The sequence below is a fragment of the Notolabrus celidotus genome, chromosome 9, assembly GCF_009762535.1.
Source record: "Notolabrus celidotus isolate fNotCel1 chromosome 9, fNotCel1.pri, whole genome shotgun sequence".
Lineage (NCBI taxonomy): Eukaryota > Metazoa > Chordata > Actinopteri > Labriformes > Labridae > Notolabrus > Notolabrus celidotus.
In genome coordinates, this window is record NC_048280.1 from 454051 (window position 1) to 467581 (window position 13531).

Genomic DNA, 13531 nt, shown 5'->3' on the forward strand with positions numbered 1-13531 from the left:
AAACAAACAAAGACCTGCAGTCCCCTCACAGAGCTGAGGAGGAGTCTTTACAGAGCTGAGGGTTCACCTCTTTGTTATATAGGTTAGCCTAACGCTGCACCTGCTGCTCGTCAGGCTGACTTAAGGTGGACTGAACCTTCAGGTAAACGTCTGATAGAGACATTAATAAAAACAAGCCTCACGTGTTGTGTACTTTGAACTCCTGAACGTGATTAAATGAATCCAGGTCAGGGTTGGGTCGATCAAACTTTACTTTTATGATTCAGTCATAAAGCAGTGAGGGTATAAAACCTGGAGGAGACCGCAGGAGGACCAACAGATCAGGAAAGGTAAGCTCCTCACCTCTCTCACATGTCTCCTGGTTTTAAAGAGTGTGTCTGCATGAACTCATGTCCTCTGTGTTTCAGATGAAGCTCTCTGTGTTGATGATGTCGGCCCTGCTGGTTCTGAGTTCAGCCGCTCTGCAGGAAGAGGAGGAGGAGGGGGAGAACCCACCGCCTGAAGAAGGTAAAGAGGAGCTTGTTTGATTGGTTTATTCCTGCAGGTGTTTCTTAACGAGTGCTGCTCGTCTCTTAAAAGTCATGTATTGATTGTATCGCCTTCTTCAGACATTTCACTCTAGAACAGTCTCTTTCAGGCTCATCAACAGAAGTTTATTGTGTTTATCTTTTCCCAGACCTGGAAGACAGAGTCCCTGGAATCACCGCTAACGGATCCCTGCTGGCTCTCCTGACTCCTTCAGAGGTAGAGAAGAAAAAATCAGGAAAGCCTCTTTCCTTCCGCTTTCCAGGGTCCTCTCTGAGATGGCAGACCTCGTACGGTTCAGTCCTCCCCGGTGCTGTTAGGATTTACAACAGCTACACCAGACGCATCGACTACGTGTGCAAAGTCGGGTGTTCTTCAGGCTTCTTCAACCCGAGCATGGGGGCTCGTTGCCGCTACCCCCTTTCAGGGAGAGAGCAGCTTGGGTACCCGTTTCAGATGCTGGTGAACAAAGATAACTTTGAGACCTTAGAATGGAGGGGCGGTTCATGGGGCGGTGTGCCTCGGCATTCAGTCAAGACCTGCATTGGACAGGACCTGTATGTCGGGAGGAATAGGTTTGGGCTTGGGAAGGTGCATGTTAGACATAAGGCCTTCTTCTTGCCCTGGAGGGGTCGCGAGATATGGTACAAGAGTTACCAGGTCCTGACCGTCAACTAAGACTTCTACTAAGAGCGGATGCACAGTGTCAGATACAACACAGATGTTACAGTCACAGAGCATCCTCCAGAGATCATGACACAGTCTACCATCGTTAATAATGAGTGTCTCAAAGTACAGAAAACATTAACACTCACAAAAACCTACCAGGAGGAGAGACGGTGGGACACCAGCAGAGCCACGACATCTGGGATCAGCAGCACCATCACCGCCAACACCCCATTCATCGGGTCTTTAGGTATCTCTCTCAGCACGGAGAAAACAAACCAGTTCTCCTCAGGGACCACCGTGACCAAGTCCGTCACTTCCTCTGTCTCCATCATGCAAACCATCCCACCAAACCACTCCTGCAAGGTCAGCTTGGTGGGGCGCAGGTACGAGGCAGACATCCCCTTCACGGCAATCCTCACCCGCACGTACAGAGATGGGAGGACCACATGGGTGTCCATCACTGGGACGTTCAATGGTGTCAATGTTGATGACATCCACTCTGTTGTGCCCTTAAAGACAGCGAGAGACACTTTTTAAGATATGTGATGGTAGAAATGTGGAATAATGAATGTCATTTAAAGAGCTGTAAAAATGTATTGTCCAAACTTTGTAAGTTTCATCAAATCTAAATATCCAAAATCAGTTTGTTAACTCTGGAGGGTTTAGAGAAACCTGTGTGGAGATAACGCTCTCACTTAAAACCACCTGATGCAGATCATTTTGTACAGTTTTCTGTGTTCATCTGTCCTCTGTTTTTTATACTTTTTTATTTCATGTATGTGTCAGATTCTTTTCTGTTATTGGACTCATCTTTGTTATATTTGCCTGTTTGTTAAACCCTTGCTGCATCTTTGTTGTTGTAGATAACATCCTCTTCTCTTTGCATTTTATGAAAAAGTCCAGAAAGAAGCCCTTAAATCTTGACTGATCACCAAACAGAGAAGCAAACTGATGTTTTTTCTTTGCTAAGTAGCAGACAGTCATTTTCTAAACATGATTTCTGTATTTTCATCCTGATGAAATGTTAGCCCTCAGTAGAAATGATTCATACATGTGCTGATAATAAATAAATAAATAAACATACTGATGCAGAACGTGTTTCATTTGCAGACAAAAGCCTGACACAAGAGAGTGGATGAGTTTTGATTTTATTAAACTGTCTGATAACTATAAAGGTTTATAAAGACTCTGTTTAGTCATCTTACTTATATTAAAACAGCAGATACATGATGATGATCTATAAGCTGTCACTCTCAGGTGATCAGTGAGACAGCAGTGCTGCAAAGTCATCACCTTCAATCAAGAGATTCTCTGCAGGTGTGTCACAAAGAATCACCTCCACCTGTTCCCCATCAGCTCGTCAGGAGCAGAGAGCTGTGATTGGCTGAGAGACGGTTTAAAAGCAGTGCACTGCAGCTTCCTAATCACTTCACCTCTGTGGTATCTCTTGGATCAGCCAAAGAACCTTCAGGCACCTCAGTTTGCATTGGATCAGGACTCCGGCTGTAACAATGGGACTTTCACTAAGGTAACTTTCAGTCTTCTTTCAGAGTTTGAAGTGTTTGAAGTGACTGCAGAGTGATGTTTAAATGTCTCTGTTCTCAGAGTGGTGTTGATCTGGCTGGCGCTTGTTGGAGAGCTTCATGCGACCAAATGTGAGTTCATGTTCTCCTCTCACTCTGGTTCAACCTGAGTACCCTTCAGGGACTTCCAAAGAGGGCGCAGACTAATATTTCACTTTGTGTTCTCAACAGCTTTCTCCAAAGGCAAGGCCCCGAGCTTCCAGCCCAGGGTTCAGCCTAGACGCCATATGACTCTGTACCAGCCTAAGCCTCAGTTCCGGCAGTATGTGGCTCAATACGAGCCTGAGCCTCAGACCCAGGTCCAGGTACTTCAGTATGTGCCTCAGCAGCAGGTAGTTCAGTCCCAGGGGCCCCAATACATTCCCCAGCCTTTGGTCCGACGCCAGCCAAGGCCTGTGGTTCAGCACCAGGTGATTGTTGTCCAGCCCCAGCCCATGGTTCAGAGCAAGCCCCAGCCTCAGTCCCAGGGGCCCCGCTACCATCTCCAGCCTGTGCTCCAGCGCCAGCCCAGGCCAGTGGTGCAGCGTCAGGTGATCGTTGTTCAGCCCCGTCCCGTGATTCAGAGCCAGCCCCAGACCGGGTACGGCAGCCATGGGTCCTACTATCAGCCCCAGACCGGGTACAGTGGCCAAGGGTCCTACTATCAGCCCCAGACCGGGTACAGTGGCCAAGGGTCCTACTATCAGCCCCAGGCCGGACACAGCGGCCTTGGGTACAATCAGGCTGGGTATGGCAGCCAAGGTTCCTCCTATCAGCCTCTGGTTCAGACCCACCAACTGGTGCCACGCTATTCCAAGCCTCTGCCACAAGTGTCTCTCAACCAGCCCAGACTTCGGGTCCAGGCCCCCAGATATCAGCCTCAGGCCCCCAGATACCAAGCCCAGGCTCCTAGCTACAAGCCCACATACCAGGCCCAGGCTCCCAGCTACAAGCCACAGGCCCAGGCTTTCCACTAGACCACATGATGCAGATTGAAGGTAAGAGATGAAAGCTTTAAAGTCTGCACCTTCAGTCTGACTGCATCCTGAAGTTTAACCACTGCTCTCTCTCTCATTGCAGATCTCTTCAGCTGTCTCAACCGGTCCTTTCTGGAACTGAAGCTTGAACCAAGTCTTGAGAAATAAAATATATTTTGCTGAAACTTCCTGTATCATGACTTTCTCTTAAGCCTTTCTGGCCTCACGGACATGCAGGGTTTAACTAAATGGTGGGGTGACCTGTTTGTGGAGTTGGACTGGGCATTCCTTAATCCCATGGGTTGCAGATAAAGTTTTCAGACTTTCAAAAAGTAGCTCAATACCGACGGCTTTGTCTGCAGAGAACCACCAACCAGATCAAGCAAGGCTTGTAAACTGACCCACACAGCATAGAGTCATCTGGCCCATCATGGGGCTGTTTTAATCTCAAGACCTTAAACACTTTAAACACACAGCTGTGAAGCCAAAACATTGGAGCTCCCCCTGGTGTCTGGCTGCAGTACAGTGAAAGCCCACTTTTGTCTATCTACAGACTTGTTCATGTGGAACCAAAGCTCTTTAATAATATTTTGGAGAAGTTAAAGTTTTATACTGGACCATAATTGGGTTTAAAGGCCATGGTCTTCTTTCAAACTCATGAGTGGAAGTTTTCTACTCTGATCAACAGCCCTGTAATGTGGAAACAGTCTCTGCATGGTGAGTCTTAAACATCCAAGAAGACAAAGTAAAACACTTTGATATGCAATGGAACTTTATTGAACAGAATAATCATTAGAGCACTATCAGAAATGTTATTCATATACTTCATTTCCTTTTAATCTATCTGGCTTTTTATATGAAGTGAGATATCAATCTTTATTTCTATATCCCCAAATCACAACAAACGTTCTCAGACTCTTTAACAAAGACCCAACATCAAGACCAGTTCAGATCCAGTCACATCTTACAGACAGGACTCAGACAGAGGAGAGAGAGGGAAAGACAGGATCCCAGTGTGTCAGTCTAAGCCTATAGCAGCATAACTAAGAGCTGGTCCAAGCCTGATCCAGCTCTAACTATAAGCTTTATCAAAAAGGAAAGGTTGAAGCCTACTCTTAAAAGTAGTTTGCATTTCATGTGCACGTCTTGGCATCAGGCAGACCCTCACATCTGTCCACCACAGCCCGGACCTCTCCGACCTTCACGCTGCTGTACGTCCCGGTCATGGACGTCGTGTGGACCTCCCCGCTCCCGTAGGTGCGGCTGAGACGTGCAGTGAACGGGATGGTGAGCTTGTACTTGTAGCGCATCATGCTAATGGCACAGGAGTGGTTTGGTGGAGCTGTGATGTCCATAGAAATGGTATCAGTGATGGTATCAGTCACAGTGTTTCCTTTGCTGTACTGGAAAAACAACTCAGCACCGAGCTCAACACCAACGGAGACGATAACGGGAACCTTGGCTTTAAAGTCCGTTTTGAAATCAATTCTAGCAGAAACATCAACATCCCACCTTTGAGTCACCTGATACGTCTTGGAGATAGTGTCTGTTTTCACCACTGGGTGACATTCGTAGTTGCTGAGGGTTGTTTTGTACAGGGTCTCAGGAGGGAAGTTAAAGATTTTATACTCATCAGTGATGTACCTGACATTGTCAACCCGCTGGCTGAGGACTTTCTCATTAAAGGTCAGGACCTGGTTGTCGCTGTACCTATATTCAGAACCCTTCCAAGGCAGGTAGAAGGCCTTGTCCTCAGTAACAACCTTTCCAAGACCATATTTGTTCTTCCCCACATATATGTCCTCATCAGGACAGGTCCTGACTGAATTCTTGGGCACTGAACCCTTGGAGTCATCCTTCCACTCCAGGATCTCAAAGTTGTCTCTGTTCACCAGGAGGGCAAAAGGGGAACCAGCATGTTCTTTTTTTTGGTTGGGATAATAGCAATAAGGAACATTATTATTGGGGTTATAAAAACCAGCATGACACTTGTATTTGCAGACATATTCAGTGCGACCAACATAATCATTGTAGATTGAAACTGCGCCATTAGGAAGAGAGTTGTTCCAGGGCACCCACTCCAGGATAGTGCCTTGAACTGGTACATTGGGGGACGACTGAACCTGCCTCTTCTGCCTAAACTTGGCAACATTCACAGATGGTTGATCCGTTCCCATCGATCCATTCAGGGTTGTTTTATGACTCCCAGATAGCCCTGAGTTCATCAAAGGAAAAGACAGAAAAAAGCACAAACAGCTGAATATAATACAAATATGGACAACAAATATAATGTTGAAACTGAAAAAAAAAAGAACAAATCTATCAAAAGGGACAAAGCCAGAAAACCAGGATTGACATAATTTGCATGAAAAACAGGCATGACTCTGTAGTGGAAATCCCCGCATGGGCTCTTCTCTGGACCTGAGCCTGTTTAAGATGGACTGAGGGGAAGTGGAAAACTGTCCTGTGGTCTGATGAAATCCTGGACTCTGTGTCCTTCGCTCTAAAGAGGAGAGGGACCACCCGGCTTGTTATCAGCTCACAGTTCAAAGCCAGCGTCCCTGATGGTATGGGGATCATCAGAGTCCATGGCATGGGTAGCTTCCACATCTGTGAAGGCTCCATTAATGCTGAACTATATCTACAGGTTTAGGAGCAACACATGCTGCCATCCAGACCATGACGTCTTCAGGAAGACCTTACAGATTTCAGCAAGACAACTCCAAACCACATTCTGCACGGATTACAACAGCATGGCTCTGTAGTAGAAGAGTCCAGGTGCTGAACTGACCACCTGTCAGTCAAGTCAGCCTGGATCCTTAGTATTCAAAACTCATTATCTTGGAATCCATCCATTATCTTGACCGCTTATCCTGTTTGGGGTCACTGGAGCCAATCCCAGCTGACTTCGGGCGGAAGGCAGGTTACACCCTGGACAGGTCGTCAACCTATCACAGGGCAAACATGGAGAGACAGACAACCATTCTCGCACACACTCACACCTACAGGCAATTTAGAGTAATCAATTAACCTTAAGAGCATGTTTTTGGACTGTGGGAGGAAGCCGGAATACCCGGAGAGAACCCTCTCATGCAAACTCCACACAGAAAGGCACGTGCCCCACCGGGGATTTGAACCAGGAACCTTCTCAATGTGAGGCAAAAGAGCTAACCACTGCACCACTGCCAATCTTCCAAACAAAATTAATGAAGTAAAAAAGCCAGATTGTGTTTACCATTTCTCTGCTCAGTGTTGCTCCTGACGTCCAGAGGGTTAGCTGAGGACAGAGCCAGCAGAGCCAGCAGAGCCAGCAGCACGAAAACTGACAGCTTCATCTGGAACACAAACACACAACAGGCATCATCATGTACCAGCAGTTTAAAGTATATCATTACAACACATTTTGGAAAAAAAACTTTCAAAGCAAAAAGAAAAACTTGTCTTCACAGTATACAGTTAATTGATTAAATCAATACACATGACTTTTTCCAATTATTTGTAAATCCAAAACTTGAAATCAGATTACTTTCGAGTAGTACGCAAAGTATTTGATCACACTTTAATCACACCCTTAACCTCACTTTCATCTGTTCTGCCCTTTACAGCAACAACCCACATCATAACACCCAGTAGAATTTATCAACAACTTCAACACTGCAGGGAAACGCTGAGACGATACGAGACAATACGATATGATAGAATATGATATGAGATTACACTTATTGTCTCTGTAGGGATAATCAGCTTGGGCTTGAAAGCTGCTTACATTTCGCCCTCGCCAGCACTGAGTAACAAACAGTATATTATTAAATATATATATATATTAAAACAACAAAAGCAATCAACAACCCCACGAGAAACAACTACATATACATAATAACAAAGCTACTGTAATCAAAGATGGAAAAAAAGATATCTTTGAGAATACAGAAATCAATATAACTAAAGAGTGGCATTTACTTGTTATTTTTATTAGGACTCTTTAATGTTTCAGTCTTACAGATTGACGATTTTAAAATTAATTTTCAGGTTCATCCGTCTGCTGTCATCATTTTATGTGACTCAGATTCTCAAATGGCTAATTCATTTCTTTCTGAACCTAAAAAAAAAACTTAAATCAGTACTCACCATGTCCATGATCTGATGCAGCTCTGGTCTCTGTCAGGTTTTTATAGTGAATCTGAGTGACGTGACTGAGTCACAGAACAAACCCTGTTCACACTTTACTTTTACCTTGATCCTGAAATTGAACAGGAAACAGTAATGATTCATTAGGGTGAAGGTTAACATCTCAGAAAACAATGTTGTTCTGTTTGTCAGACTGGATTTCTGTCTCTTTTTCACCAGGTCTTCCTCTACCATTAATGCTGTTATAAGGACAGGTTTTAGATGTACATTACAGAGTCTATGCTGCTTAACAAAATTTTAGACTAGAGTCACTTCAAGCACAGTGTAAAGAACATTACTTTGGTCTTAAATGCCTCTCATCCAAGGGCAAAAGGCATCTAATATTATGTCTCTGGGAATGATGGAAAACTTTCTGCAGCCAGCAGTTAGAGATAAATCACTTTCAGGCTACACTTCTTTTTTTTGGTGCACTTAATTATCTAAAACATTTTAAAAAGTGACAAAACAATTCCTGTGGAGATTTCGATATCGACAGGATAAATCCAAACAAACACAAAATGACTGATCAGTGCAATGTATCAGCCTTTAAATATCACCTGACCAAGTAGAATAAGCAGCAGCTGCAATCCTACAAGCACCTCTGTGCTTCCCCTAAGGCCATTTCCAAGCCACTATTTATAATATGAAGAGACTGTGTCTGACCCTTTTTGTTAAAATATCCAAATATAAAAGGAGTAAATCACAACAATATGATTAAATCAGAACCTCTGATGCAGCTAAACAGAATAATATTACAATTAAATATGTTTTTTTTAATATTAGATCACTTGATTCTAAAGCTGTTTTAATAAATAAGATTAACTAAGATAATCGCTTTGATTTATTCTCTCCCGTGTTGGCTTCTCTACACTGGCTCCCCATAAAATCCTTCTTCTGACCTAAAAAGCTCTGAATGATCAGACTCCTTCGTATCTTAAAGAGCTCATAGTGCCCTATTACCCCTCTAGACCTCTACGCTCCCAACATGCAGGCCTGCTCATCGTACCTAAAGTCTCTAAAAGTAGTATGGGAGGTAGAGCCTTCAGTTATCAGGCCCCTCTCCTTTGGAATCATATACAAGTCAGGGTCCGGGAGGCAGACACCCTCTCTACTTTTAAGAGTAGGCTTCAAACTTTCCTTTTTGATAAAGCTTATAGTTAGAGCTGGATCAGGCTTGGACCAGGTCTTAGTTATGCTGCTATAGGCTTAGACTGACACACTGGGATCCTGTCTTTCCCTCTCTCTCCTCTCTCTGCCTGTCTCTCACTTTAACTCTTCCTGTCCCATTAAAGTTACTAACCATAGACCTTTCTGGAGTCCCTGAGCTCCCTTGTCTCGTAGGTTCCTCTGGATCTCTGCTGTAGATTCATTCCGTCTTTCTTTCTTTCTTTCTCTCTTTCTTCTTTCCATGTTTCTTCATCCTTGATGTCTCCTTTTCTTACCCCCTCCTTTCCTTCTGTCATTCCTTCGCCATTTCTTCTCCTCTTTTTCTTTCTTCTGGTCTCCCTCTCTTCTCTCTTTTCTTAGACCTTTCTGGAGTCCCTGAGCTCCCTTGTCTCGTAGGTTCCTCTGGATCTCTGCTGCTGTGGACGTGGTCCAGACTCCAGCTGCTACAACTACTACTATCCGTCTCCCCACTATCATCTCTCTCTCTCTCTCTTCATCTCCCTCTATCCCTCTCTCCAACACGGTCTCAGCAGATGTGTGTCTAACATGAGTCTGGTCCTGCTGGAGGTTTCTGCCTGTTAAAGGAAGTTTGTCCTTGCCACTGTAACTTGCTAAATGCTGCAAAGTGCTCTGCTCATGGTGGATTAGGATGAGATCAAACTGAGTCCTGTCTGGAAGAGGGGACTGGATCTGATCCGGTCTTGATGTTGGGTCTTTGTTAATAAGAGAACATAGAGGACGGTCTACACTGCTCGGTTTGGAAAAGCGTCTTAAGATAATGTTTGTTGGGATTGAAAAACATATTTACTAATTACATCGACAACAGTAAGCATCTTTTTGTTTGTTTTTTGAAGTTATATTATAATCTTTATTTGGAGAGGATAGGACCGTTGATAGAGCAGGAAAGGGACCACAGATTGGAGTTGAAAGTGGGCTATGGGCTACATGGGGTGCTCAGCTAACCACTAGGCCAAATAACTAAGTAAATAATGAATAGATTGATAAAATATCAAAATATCTAGATGATTCAAATAATTTCAGCCAAAACCTTACAGTTAACATTTAGATATTTTAAAAATGAGGCATTATTGAACTGACATACTTTAAAAATGATAAAGAAATACACATTCAAACAACAGTTTAAAAAGACCTGGTTTCTGCACGGATGGCAACGTCTCAACTGACAGCAGCAGTTTTCTGTTCTCAGCCTCCAAACTACAGTTGAGTTAAACATGTCTGAGCTTCAGGGTCTTAGATTTCACTTGCAAGTTTTGGGTTCCTTAGAAAGCAGTGTGTGAGCTGCCTCTCCTTTTGTATATGGTTTTTTTTCAGACAGGGAGTTAGGTTTGGTTCGTCCACTGGCCCTATTTCTGTGGTTCAGGTTAAGTACGTGTTTCAAAAGAGAGAGCTTTATTTCACTTAAAATTGTTCTTGTTGCATTTATCTATTTCTTTTATGAATGAATTATTGTAAATTGTCGACTTCAGTTCTGCCCGTGGTTTGGGGACCGGGAAGGGGAAAATGTATTTAAACTCCATGTTCCACACTTGCCTCCTTACCCAGGACTTCCACTAGATCTTTCTCTGGTCTTTCTCCAATCTGCTGCGGTCCGGCTCTCTACACCCACCATTTGTGTTTTCAGAACGCAGCACGGAGCGGAACCTCCGGACAGCTGGAGTCATGTGACCGAGGTTTTCCCGCTGTAATCCCTGAATCAAGGATTCTCCTCCTCCTCCTCCTCTCCTCATCCATGTTGTCTTTCTGGTCCTCTGAAAACCTCTGACCTGTTGACTCCAGGCCTGGCTCCGCTCATCATGACTTTGGTTTGTTGTTGTAGTTAAGTGAGGACTCCGGAGGACTCCGACCTGCCGGATCAGAGACGCAGCCGGAACGCAACAGAGCGGATCCAGTGGAAGTTAACACATTGACTAGAATAGAAACCGATCGGATGCAGAGCTGTGACGGATTTTGCCAACTAGACCAAAGTCCGAGTCCTGCAGTCATTTCGCATGAAGTCCAAAGGCTGCATAGTAATGAGATGAGGCAAAACAATGATAATCATAAACACATCAAGCTGTATTAAGAATTAGAGTTGTCTATCACTGATGCCCTGTATAGTGATAGATCTCAAGTACAGTTAAAATCACCTGCAATCATCACTTACCTGGCAGGGAGGCAATCAGTTAGGTCGTATTTATAAAGATAGCACTTTCCTTTAAAACAGTTCATCACTAAATATCTACTGTCAGCATCTGAAATAACATTATTCACTGAAATGTCAAAGACTTGTGGATAAACACCATAACTCCTCCATAATGAGATAAAAAAGAAGAGGCCAGTACTTAACACAGCCATTTCCTTGTATTTCCAGTTAATCATCTATAAAGAAGTGGCGAGTCAAGTTGCTCATTAGCTCAAATACCAGCTTAGTGGTATCCATTTAATGGATTTTAAATCAAAGTGCTTCCTTGATCAAATATTTTTGGGTTTTCTCCAAACATTCAACTCTGGGAAGGAACATATTTACCTGCCCATGTCCTTTAACCTCCCATCAGATAATTAACTTTTACACTAACATATCAGCTTGTTTTGGCTTTGGTTGGTTATGTTTTCCCATTGGAAAAATCCCAAGAATCAAGAGTGTTTTTGGAAGCTGACCATGAAGCAAGGTTATCAGAAACTCTCTTGTCTTTATTTTCTTTTAATAGGTCAACTATCCTTAAGGCTGTTTCATCACACACTGTCACAATAAAAACTGATGATTTTTTCTGTTTTATGTGTGGACTTACTAAAAGAAGTGTGCTATTTAATGTATATTCAGCACATACAGAATGTTATGGGGTCATAGTTTAGAAGATTTTCTTGTGTGGTACTGGAGTGGTACTGAAACACTCATGCAGTACATACAGGCAGGTTGTTGGGCTCTAGAGCCCCCTTCTTTGCTCTGACAGACCTTGAGCAACTGGTACATGCATTTATTTCTAGCAGATTAGATTACTGCAATGGTCTGTTCACAGGACTGCCAAAACAAGCTGTTCAGCAACTTCAGTGTATTCAAAATGCTGCTGCACGAGTCCTGACAAAAACTAAAAAGTATGACCACATTACTTCAGTTTTAAAATCCATACACTGGCTTCCTGTCAATCAGAGGATAGATTTTAAAGTCTATCTGCTGGTCTATAAGTCTCTCTGTAGCTCAGCGCCAAAATACATCTCTAACATACTTGTGTCATATGAACCCACGAGGACACTACGAACATCTGGGGCTGGCCTACTGACAGTCCCAAGAGTCAGAACAAAGCATGGAGAAGCAGCATTTTGTTATTATGCAGCACAGACCTGGAATAATCTCCCAGAGAGTATTAGACAAGCCCCGACTCTGACCACTTTTAAGTCCAGACTAAAAACGTTCCTCTTTCATGCTGCTTACACTGCTCAATGATGATCGCAAACACATTTCTAAATTCTTCTTTTCTTTGAACAAACTGAGTTGTAATGAAATATTTTAATTCATCTTTCCTTTCCTTTCTGGAACTGAAGCTTGAACCAAGTCTTGAAAAAAATAAAATATATTTTGCTGAAACTTCCTGTATCATGACTTTCTGATAGTTTTGAGCATTTTCAGCCTCACAGACATGCAGTGTTACTTTAACTAAATAGTGGGGTGACCTGTTTGTGGAGTTGGACTGGGCATTCCTTAATCCCATGGGTTGCAGATAAAGTTTTCAGACTTTCAAAAAGTAGCTCAATACCGACGGCATTGTCTGCAGAGAACCACCAACCAGATCAAGCGAGGCTTGTAAACTGACCCACACAGCATAGAGTCATCTGGCCCATCATGGGGCTGTTTTAATCTCAAGACTTTAAACCCACAGCTGTGAAGCTAAAACCTTGGAGCTCCCCCTGGTGTCTGGCTGCAGTACAGTGAAAGCCCACTTTTGTCTATCTGCAGACTTGTTCATGTGGTACCAAAGCTCTTTAATAATATTTTGGAGAAGTTAAAGTTTTATACTGGACCATAATTGGGTTTAAAGGCCATGGTCTTGTTTCAAACTCATGAGTGGAAGTTTTCTACTCTGATCAACAGCCCTGTAATGTGGAAACATTCCCTGCATGGTGAGTCTTAAACATCCAAGAAGACAAAGTAAAACACTTTGATATGCAATGGAACTTTATTGAACAGAATAATCATTAGAGCACTATCAGAAATGTTATTCATATACTTCATTTCATTTAATCTATCTGGCTTTTTATATGAAGTGAGATATCAATCTTTATTTCTATAGCCCCAAATCACAACAAATGTTCTCAGACTCTTTAACAAAGACCCAACATCAAGACCAGTTCAGATCCAGTCACATCTTACAGACAGGACTCAGACAGAGGAGAGAGAGGGAAAGACAGGATCCCAGTGTGTCAGTCTAAACCTATAGCAGCATAACTAAGAGCTGGTCCAAGCCTGAT

The 13531-nt window shown here is 43.3% G+C and overlaps 3 protein-coding genes across 3 annotated transcripts; 2 read left to right on the top strand and 1 right to left on the bottom strand.

Moving 5' to 3' along the window:
- Positions 1-61: 61 nt before the first annotated feature.
- LOC117818989 (natterin-3-like) lies at positions 62-2254 on the top strand. Its single transcript, XM_034692162.1, has 3 exons — positions 62-329; positions 408-507; positions 677-2254. Exons 2-3 carry the CDS (start codon positions 408-410, stop codon positions 1201-1203), a joined length of 627 nt encoding a protein of 208 aa, XP_034548053.1. The 5' UTR covers positions 62-329; the 3' UTR covers positions 1204-2254.
- A 333-nt stretch (positions 2255-2587) lies between these two features.
- Positions 2588-3898, top strand: LOC117818757 (DNA-directed RNA polymerase II subunit RPB1-like). Its single transcript, XM_034691801.1, has 4 exons — positions 2588-2722; positions 2800-2849; positions 2949-3754; positions 3837-3898. Exons 1-3 carry the CDS (start codon positions 2706-2708, stop codon positions 3731-3733), a joined length of 852 nt encoding a protein of 283 aa, XP_034547692.1. The 5' UTR covers positions 2588-2705; the 3' UTR covers positions 3734-3754; positions 3837-3898.
- Positions 3899-4866: 968 nt separating this feature from the next.
- Positions 4867-7944, bottom strand: LOC117818538 (natterin-3-like). Its single transcript, XM_034691476.1, has 3 exons — positions 7862-7944; positions 6969-7068; positions 4867-5948 (listed from the first exon to the last, which is right to left on the bottom strand). Exons 1-3 carry the CDS (start codon positions 7868-7870, stop codon positions 4867-4869), a joined length of 1191 nt encoding a protein of 396 aa, XP_034547367.1. The 5' UTR covers positions 7871-7944.
- Positions 7945-13531: the final 5587 nt, after the last annotated feature.